We start from the raw sequence: 10,357 nt of genomic DNA on the forward strand, positions 1-10,357 counted from the left end.
AATACAGAAAAATAGCCCTTTCCCTTTCTCCCACTTTCTTATCCTTCAGCCCGCATGTCCCTGTGGCTCCAGTCTGCAGTTTAAATGTTCCAAATGGCACCTTATTTCCTATATAGTGCACTACTTTTGACCAGAGTGCCCTGGTCAAAGGCAGCGCACTATATAGGAAAAAAAGGTGTCATTTGGGACGCAGCCCTAATCCGGCTGCAGCTGAATAAAGCTGCAATGTGGGCCATTATTCACTCCCAAGTTGCTCTGCGGCTCTCTCTGCAGCAAGTGAGAAACACGATCTGAATGGAGAGGATGATTGGTTCAGGGGCAAATATGAAAGAAAGGGAAGGGAATTAGCCCCCCAGACAGACGAACAGACTTGCTCATCCCTAGATGTGTTCTGGGGAGATGGATGGACATGGTAGTAGAATCTTGATGTCTTTCAATAGAGTGTTCTGAAATGACATACCGAATTTTCCTCCAATTTTACTTTGGGATTGTAGTTTTATGTCAGTCTGCCTGGTGGAATGTGTTTCTGCTGTATTTGTTTTTTCTTTAAAAGCTCTAACTGCTGATTTCGATTTGCGAATGAAAAACTAAATCTGGTTAGTGTACTTTGAAGGCATTGAGATAATTATCGTCTTCTGTGTCATAAAATTAATTTGGCTTAAATTCTTCTTTCTCAAATGTTCAATCTCCTTCTCTTCATCTCTCCCCTCCTCCTTCTCGCTATCTCTCCCCTCCTCCCTTTCTCTGTCTTTCCCTCTTATTTATCTCTCCCCTCTTTTTCATCTGGAACAATGCAATCAGTCTTCTTCCCAAAAACCTCAGCCTCTCTCCTCCATCATGTCCTTGTTACAGACTTGTCAATTCTTCCTCTTCCCTAAAGAAATGGGGTGATAGAGAAAAAGAGTCTGAGGAAAAGGTTGTCAGCATCCTGTGTGCCTCCTGTCAGCCCCCTGTCAGCCTCCTGTCAGCCTCCTGTCAGCCTCCTGTCAGCCCCCTGTCAGCCTCCTGTCAGCCACCTGTCAGTCTCCTGTCAGCCTCATGTCAGCCCCTTTCAGCCCCCTGTCAGCTTCCTGTCAGCCTCCTGTCAGCCTCCTGTCAGCCACCTGTCAGCCCCCTGTCAGCCTCCTGTCAGCCGCCTGTCAGCCTCCTGTCAGCCCCCTGTCAGCCTCCTGTCAGCCTCCTGTCAGCCTCCTGTCAGCCACCTGTCAGCCCCCTGTCAGCCTCCTGTCAGCCTCCTGTCAGCCTCCTGTCAGCCCCCTGTCAGCCTCCTGTCAGCCACCTGTCAGCCTCCTGTCAGCTTCCTGTCAGCCTCCTGTCAGCCTCCTGTCAGCCACCTGTCAGCCCCCTGTCAGCCTCCTGTCAGCCCCCTGTCAGCTTCCTGTCAGCCTCCTGTCAGCCTCCTGTCAGCCACCTGTCAGCCCCCTGTCAGCCTCCCGTCAGCCCCCTGTCAGCTTCCCGTCAGCCTCCTGTCAGCCTCCTGTCAGCCACCTGTCAGCCCCCTGTCAGCCTCCTGTCAGCCCCCTGTCAGCCTCCTGTCAGCCACCTGTCAGCCACCTGTCAGCCTCCTGTCAGCCACCTGTCAGCCTCCTGTCTTTGGGGAATAACTGCCAAGGAGCTGAGGAGCTAGGCTCAGCATGAGTAGGTTTAAACCTGCAACGCCAAGCTGTCATCAGAGACCTGATGGGCATCACCGGACCCCCCGTTATATGCCCCAGCTCAACTACCCTACCCCAGCTCCCTTAACTCAATTACCCTACCTCAGCTCCCTTAACTCAACAACCCTACCCCATTCCCCTTAACTCAACTACCCTCCCCCACATCCCCTAACTCAACTACCCTACCACAGCTCCCCTAACTCAACTACCCTACCCCAGCTCCCCTAACTCAACTACCCTCCCCCACATCCCCTAACTCAACTACCCTACCACAGCTCCCCTAACTCAACTACCCTACCACAGCTCCCCTAACTCAACTACCCTACCACAGCTCCCCTAACTCAACTACCCTACCACAGCTCCCCTAACTCAACTACCCTACCCCAGCTCCCCTAACTCAACTACCCTACCCAGGACAACAACCTCTCCCTCAACGTGACCAAGACAAAGGAGATGATTGTGGACTACAGGAAAAAAAAGAGGACTGAGCACGCCCCCATTCTCATCGACGGGGCTGTAGTGGAACAGGTTGAGAGCTTCAAGTTCCTTGGTGTCCACATCACCAACGAACTATCATGGTCCAAGCACACCAAGACAGTCGTGAAGAGGGCACGACAAAGCCTATTCCCCCTCAGGAGACTAAAAGATTTGGCATGGGTCCTCAGATCCTCAAAAAAATTCTACAGCTGCACCATCGAGAGCATCCTGACTGGTTGCATCACCGCCTGGTATGGCAACTGCTTGGCCTCTGACCGCAAGGCACTACAGAGGGTAGTGCGTACGGCCCAGTACATCACTGGGGCAAAGCTCCCTGCCATCCAAGACCTCTATACCAGGCGGTGTCAGAGGAAGGCCCTCAAAATTGTCAAAGACTCCAGCCACCCTAGTCATAGACTGTTCTCTCTGCTACCGCACGGCAAGCGGTACCGGAGTGCCAAGTCTAGGTCCAAAAGACTTCTCAACAGCTTCTACCCACAAGCCATAAGACTCCTGAACAGCTAATCATGGCTACCCGGACTATTTGCACTGCCCCCCACCCCATCCTTTTTACGCTGCTGCTACTCTGTTAAGTATTTATGCATAGTCACTTTAACTCTACCCACATGTACATATTACCTCAACTACCTCAACTAGCCGGTGCCCCCCGCACATTGACTCTGCACCGTTACCCCCCTGTATATATAGCCTCCCTACTGTCACTTTATTTTACTTCTGCTCTTTGTTTTTCTCAACACTTATTTTTTTTTTTTTTTTTTTTGTTGTTGTTGTTTTATTCTTACTTTTTTGTTTAAAATAAACGCACTGTTGGTTAAGGGCTGTAAGTAAGCATTTCACTGTAATGTCTGCACTTGTTGTATTCGGCGCATGTGACCAATAAAATTTGATTTGATTTGATTTGATTTCCCTTAACTCAACTACCCTCCCCCATCTCCCTTAACTCAACTACCCTACCGCAGCTCCCCTAACTCAACTACCCTACCACAGCTCCCCTAACTCAACTACCCTACCCCAGCTCCCCTAACTCAACTACCCTACCCCATTTCCCTTAACTCAACTACCCTCCCCCATCTCCCTTAACTCAACTACCCTACCGCAGCTCCCCTAACTCAACTACCCTACCGACAGCTCCCCTAGCCCCTTAGTTCAGCCCAGTTCCATGCTATGGGATCTCTTAGCTTCTAGTTCTTCCCAGCCCAGCCCAGCCATGCCTTGTCTCTATGCTACAGTATCTCCTAACTCATGGACACAGAGTGGGAAGAAGTTGTTCCTAAGAGCTGATACAGGGTCAGCAATGTGGGAAACATCTACCAGACAACATACACTGAATTCCAAATCTATTCTTTTGCACCTAACCGTGTCTCGCATCTACACAACTGCTTTGGGGGTTCAATGTCTAGTTGTCAATTTGGAATTCAGATAGGTGAGAGGGCTTAGGCAGTGAGAGTTGTGTGGGCAGTGAGGGTAGGTACACTGCCATCTAGTGCCAGCACTGAGACAGACAGCGAGACAGACAGACACCCCAAACCATTGACATCGAGGTGAACCAGAGAGAAACAGTAGGAGACATATTCTCTAGCACAGGAAAGGGAAATCATTATATGCCTGCATTTACAAAGGAAGGCCCTGACTGCATCGGGTTCTAAACGTCAGGGCTATTGAGTGTCTATTGGAAGCACAAAGCAGTCTGACCTTCTCAATGCCTCCCTATCGAATGGACTTTAGGTAGGCTGCTTTGTGAACATAAAAGTGTGAGACTCCAGGTTTGTGCTCTTAAGGCACAGACACACTGGTAGCATTTGCCAGCCGAGAGTACTTAGCATCTCTGAACAGAGTGACGGAGTGTTTTGGTCCCTAAAACACACAGTGCCGAACGAACGGCGAACAAACGGCAGACGAACCGGCAGACCAACACTCGGTGCAATGTGTTTTCTCCTTCAGAGGATAAGGAGGAGGTGGTAGCTGCAGAGAAGCCTTTTGGGGATGCCAAAGAAGCTTTCAATGCTTCTTCTGGGAAGGGTGTTGTGAGTCACAGACCTGGCTTGGTTGGTACAGACGATGTGGAGAGTTGTTTTTACTCAGCCCTTTGATTTAACACGGGGAAGGGATGTATGGAGGGAGGAATAGAGGCAGGGTGAGAGAGCGAGATAGAGAGACAGAGACAGAGGGAGAGAGAGAGAGAGAGAGAGAGAGAGAGAGAGAGAGAGAGAGAGAGAGAGAGAGAGAGAGAGAGAGAGAGAGAGAGACAGAGACAGAGACAGAGACAGAGAGAGTGAGGGAGAGAGAGAGAGACAGAGGGAGAGAGAGCGAGGTAGAGAGAGAGTGAGTGAGGGAGAGCAAGAGGGAGAGAGAGATAGGGTGAGAGAGAGAGAGGGAGAGCAAGAGAGAGAGAGAGATCAGAGGAAGGATTAAGACAATTGAGGTCCACAGGATGTCAGGTGTGTCTCACAGGTATATGTGTGTGTGTGTTTGTGTGAAAGTTTACCCTTAACAGGATACTCATGATTTATTTGATGTAATGTAATTACTTTTCAATTAGAGGAGTTAAACGAAACTAAACAACACCATGATTGCGGTCATGTTGGAATTCAATTTTATTCCTGAGTTTAGATGGAATTGACCCAACCCTGTCCTCCACAGTCGTCAACATAGCTTCAACCACAGTGTGATCAAACAATGTGATCAAACCCAGTCAGGAGTGAGATGCCTCACTGAAGGATTTGTGTTGCAGCAGAGAGAGAGAGAGAAATGGCGAGAGAACGGGAGAGAGAGACACACTCATGTGAAAAGGACGTCACGCTGCTTATTAAGCGAGTACAACTTCCTCTTAATTCAGGCTACACCAAGACTGGAACCCAGGACCTCTGCCTTGCTAGTGTTACGGGCATCATGTTGCTTGCTTAGCGAGTACCACTTCCCCCCGATTCAGCTCATACCTGACTCGAACTCGGGATCTCTGCTTTACTCACACACGCCCTCCTTGACAACGTTCCAACAGTTTGAGCCACCCAAAAGGTACCATTTCAAGCTAGCTGTGGAGTGAGCGTACGGCTCTTTAACTCTGTTACACTCAGCCCCTTTAAACTCGTTACACAGCGACACCAGCCGTCAAGCTGAGCCCAGTTGTGCATCCGGGTCACGGCACCACTGTTACGGGCATCACATTGCTTGCTTAGCGAGTACCACTTCCCTCCCAGATTCGGCACACCTGGCCGAACTCGGGACCTCTGCTTTGCTAACACACGTGACCGCCCTCCTTGACAACGTTCCAAAAGCTAACAATTCGGTGGCGCAAGTGGTGACACTTCAGGCTGAGGAGTAAGTTTCACAAATCCTCATGTGCTACATTCACCCCTCAAACTTACTCAATAGCGACCCCCAGCGTTGAGCTGAGTGCAAATGTAGATTACAGAAACACTGAAAAGGACCTCATGCTGCTTGCTTAGCGAGTACTACTTCATCCTGTTCTCACTGAGGTTCGAACCCAGGACCTCATGCCTTACTAGCACACGTGACCTGAAGCATCTTAGTCAGCACCACACGTGATCGCCCTCCTGAAGCATCTTAGTCAGTGCCACCGAAAGCTAACAATTTGGCGCAACTGGCGACTCTTCATGGCTGAGGAATAAGTATCACACATCCCCATGTCCTACACACTCACACACACACACACACGCACACACACACACAGCAGTGTTGATAAGGGCTAAGGATGCGAAATTATAAACGTTTTCAAAAGCAAATTAACATACTGTATATGCCCTTGTCCATTCTTAAGCAAATATCTCAGCCTCAGCAGCCACACTTGGGAAGGAAGGGTGTGTGACTTATCTTTTAAAACACTCAGCAGTTTATTAACCATACAACAACAAGCCAGTCAAGAACCCCTATCTGAAAAACCAGAAACATTTTTCATCCTTATCAACTTAATGAGATACTTACTGTTACTGCATTATGACAGCCACCAGCATGATTTCAATTGTACTCATTTACTGGCTTCACCTTCGATGGTTTCTGGTCAACAGACACAATGACACACATGGCGGTTCAGTGTATAACGTCTGGAGTATGTAATGTAAGGCTTAAGATTAAAATCTATTAATTTCCATTAGGAGAGATGCCAGGGCAGAAATCATCCGTATCCTACGATGTGGCTCGTGGTCATTAATCACAGCTCTCATTGTTTGTGTGGTACCGGGGGAGCACGTGTGTCGCTACGGGCAGGCAAGACCGGGATTTAGTGCGCGCGCTGTGTGGAATACAGAATGAACGCAGTGAGAGAGGGAGCCACACACAGTGGAGTCAGGGTACGGAATGTGTGTGTGTGTTTGTGTGTGTGAGAGAGAGAGAGAGCTGACTATACACAGGAGCCAGGGCTGCAGTTCACAAGATCCACACAGAGCGTCTCCTCACCTGTGGAGCGAAGCGTGAATTGGAGGTGGAAAGGCGCCCACGTTCCAATGACCAAATAAGGGCGAACGAGTGTGCCCACACGCTGAACGCACAGGCTATTTTCAGTGAATGTTCTAATGATTCGGTGGCTTTAAATTTTTGTGTTTTGAGTGAAGGTACATTTGGACTTTTGATTCCTATGCTGTCTGTATTTATTTTGTGTTTCTCACCTGGATCTTATCACTAAAAGCTCAATGGAAAGGTAAAAGGACAGAGTGACTGCCAAGAAAATAACTCGCATCCAAGAGATCCAACAAGTAGATGAACGAATATTCTACCTCTGCACGAACGACTGGACTAAAACAACGGATTAAGTATCTTTGAATGATTTCATTGTCTTTGGCTTTTTCTGTCTCTCCTCTAACACAGTGAGAGAAACCGCTGTTCCTTTTGATTTGCTTGTTGCACTGACATCTCACTGGCGGTGTGTCTCAGCAGATGGTGCCACTGTGATGTGTTTAGTTTTGTTCAGCAAATAGCATGTATAAGTGTGACAATTTAGGCAATTAATTAAACTCAATATTTGGCAATTAATTGCCTTAACCCAGGCTAGATATATCTCACATTTTGTGTATCAAATAACCGTCAAGTATCCAGATAAATAAAAAGGAGATACTGTGACAACTTCAAGTTTATATATAAAGAAAAATCCTCCACTAGGCTTCTCTGTGTTCATTCACCAAGGAACGGGGTGATAGGCTACCACGTATACTCTCCTCTCTCCTAACTCTCCAACCTGGGACCACAGTTGTTCATTTCTATTCATGGACTTGATCCTCCGCACCCTTTTTGAAAGTGGGGTAAAGTTGTGAGCAACTCTCTTGAACTCTCTCTTATATGAAGATCAGGGCACAGGTGGCAGCCCCAGACCGTCACCACAACTATGCCTATCATGCATCCAATCACCTCCAATTTGATGTACCGGGGCATCTGCACCATCCCGGACATGCTCGCCTACCGAGCCCCGGTCAACCTGCCCGAGGACGAGGTGGAAGGTGAGGAGGAGAGTTTACCTTTTCTATTCCCAGGTCTGGTTCTGTTCCCAGGTCTGGTTCTGTTGCCAGGTCTGGTTCTGTTGCCAGCTCTGCAGCTATTCTGTAGCCTTTCATCTGACATAATCATTATCAATTCATACTTGGTGAAGCAAGATCTTTAGTTAGGGTAATGGCCAGCGAGCGGTGTGAGTTCATTCAGACTGAGTCGCCATCAGTGCAACCAGATTCAACACCACGGACAGCGTCGCTCAGAGTGTCCACATTTCAATCAGTCCCTTGCCTCACCATGTTGACTAGGTGCGATTCCGTTTGGAGAAGCGTCCACACACTGTAGATTGTCACTCACAGATAATTAGTTACTTCGCTACCTCAACTTTATAGTTGATCTAATTAAGAAGTTATCAATTAATACATGTATTTGATCATCAATTAGTGGTTAAAGCCTGTTGTGTTTGCAGGTGAAAGGGGAATTGTGAGAGGAGTGGGATGTCCACAGATGATCTCTTAAAGACAGTGCTACAAATCTATCCACCATTTGCCCAGATAATTGAGATTCAATTTTGTTTTATCTCATCACTGAGAAAAATTGTTTGGATTGATTTCTAATGTATGGTCATTTTAGGTAGAGTTGCCACACCTGTATGTTGTATTGTCTTATGGTGGACTTGCCAGTTAGTGACTGACCATCAGTTATATTCTAGTAAGAAGGTGTTGCTCCTACTATCTCTCCCAGATAAGGGTTAGAGATCACTGTTGTTAATGTTTGTATGTATTGATCCTGGCACATGCATGTTTCCCTATTGCAAGGGTATCTGCATCTACAGTGGCTTGCGAAAGTATTCACCCCCCTTGGCATTTTTCCTATTTTGTTGTCTTACAACCTGGCATTAAAATTGATTTTGGGGGGATTTGTATCATTTGATTTACACAACATGCCTACCACTTTGAAGATGCAAAATATTTTTTATTGTAAAACAAACAAGAAATAAGACAAAAAAAACAGAACTTGAGCGTGCATAACTATCCCCCCCCCCCCCCAAGGTTAATCGTTGTAGAGGCACCTTTTGCAGCAATTACAGCTGCAAGTCTCTTGGGGTATGTCTCTATAAGCTTGGCACATCTAGCCACTGGGATTTTTGCCCATTCTTCAAGGAAAAACTGTTCCAGCTCCTTCAAGTTGGATGGGTTCTGCTGGTGTACAGCAATCTTTAAGTCATACCACAGATTCTCAATTGGATTGAGGTCTGGGCTTTGACTAGGCCATTCCAAGACATTTAAATGTTTCCCCTTAAACCACTCGAGTGTTGCTTTAGCAGTATGATTAGGGTCATAGTCCTGCTGGAAGGTAAACCTCCGTCCCAGTCTCAAATCGCTGGAAGACTGAAACAGGTTTCCCACAAGAATATCCCTGTATTTAGCGCCATCCATCATTCATTCAATTCTGACCAGTTTCTCAGTCCCTGCCGATGGAAAAACATCCCCACAGTATGATGCTGCCACCACCATGGTGCCACCACCATGGTGTTCTCTGGGTGATGAGAGTTGTTGGGTTTGCGCCAGACATAACGTTTTCCTTGATGGCCAAAAAGCTCAATTTTAGTCTCATCTGACCAGAGTACTTTCTTCCATATGTTTGGGGAATCTCCCACATGCCTTTTGGCGAACACCAAACGTGTTTGCTTATTTCTTTCTTAGAGCAATGACTTTTTTCTGGCCACTCTTCTGTAAAGCCCAGCTCTGTGGAGTGTACGGCTTAAAGTGGTCCTATGGACAGATAATCCAATCTCCGCTGTGGAGCTTTGCAGCTCCTTCAGGGTTATCTTTGGTCTCTTTGTTGCCTCTCTGATTAATGCCCTCCTTGCCTGGTCCGTGAGTTTTGGTGGGCGGCCCTCTCTTGACAGGTTTGTTGTGGTGCCATATTCTTTCAATTTTTTAATAATGGATTTAATGGTGCTCCGTGGGATGTTCAAAGTTTCGTATATTTTTTTATAACCCAACCCTGATCTGCACTCCTCCACAACTTTTTCCCTGACCTGTTTGGAGAGCTCCTTGGTCTTCATGGTGCCGCTTGCTTGGTGGTGCCCTTTGCTTAGTGGTGTTGCAGACTCTGGGGCCTTTCAGAACAGGTGTATATATACTGAGATCATGTGACAGATCATGTGACACTTAGATTGCACACATACTTTATATAACTAATTATGTGACTTCTGAAGGTAATTGGTTACACCAGATCTTATTTAGGGGCTTCGTAGCAAAGGGGGTGAATACATATGCACGCACCACTTTTCCGTTATTTATTTTTGTATAATTTTTTGAAACAAGTTATTTTTTTTCATTTTACTTCACCAATTTGGACTATTTTGTATATGTCCATTACATGAAATCCAAATAAAAATCCATTTCAATTACAGGTTGTAATGCAACAAAATAGGAAAAACGCCAAGGGGGATGAATATTTTTGCAAGGCACTGTATATGAACAGCACTTGAGATGTAAGCCCGTGGCAGACACATAAGCTCTATTATATAGAAAACCCTGTGGAGAAATCATCTCAATGAGAAAACACTGACACTGTGACAGAAATCTCCCATTGTGGGGTTATGTTCAGTATTGTGGTGTTATATTCAGTATTGTGGGGTAATATTCAGTATTGTGGTGTTATATTCAGTATTGTGGGGTTATATTCAGTATTGTAGTGTTATATTCAGTATTGTGGGATTATATTCAGTATTGTGGTAGTATATTCAGTATTGTGGG

General features: G+C 46.6%; 1 protein-coding gene across 1 annotated transcript in view; it reads left to right on the forward strand.

Annotated features, from left to right (window-relative positions):
* Positions 1–6,468: 6,468 nt before the first annotated feature.
* LOC121587311 (calcium-binding protein 7) overlaps positions 6,469–10,357 on the forward strand; it is a 71,796-nt gene continuing 67,907 nt past the window's right edge. Inside the window, exon 1 of the mRNA XM_041904220.1 lies at positions 6,469–7,600. Within this exon, the coding sequence (XP_041760154.1) occupies positions 7,489–7,600 (112 nt within the window). The 5' untranslated portion in view covers positions 6,469–7,488. The remainder of the gene's footprint in view (positions 7,601–10,357) is intronic.

The sequence above is a fragment of the Coregonus clupeaformis genome, chromosome 18 (assembly GCF_020615455.1).
Source record: "Coregonus clupeaformis isolate EN_2021a chromosome 18, ASM2061545v1, whole genome shotgun sequence".
NCBI classification, from domain to species: domain Eukaryota; kingdom Metazoa; phylum Chordata; class Actinopteri; order Salmoniformes; family Salmonidae; genus Coregonus; species Coregonus clupeaformis.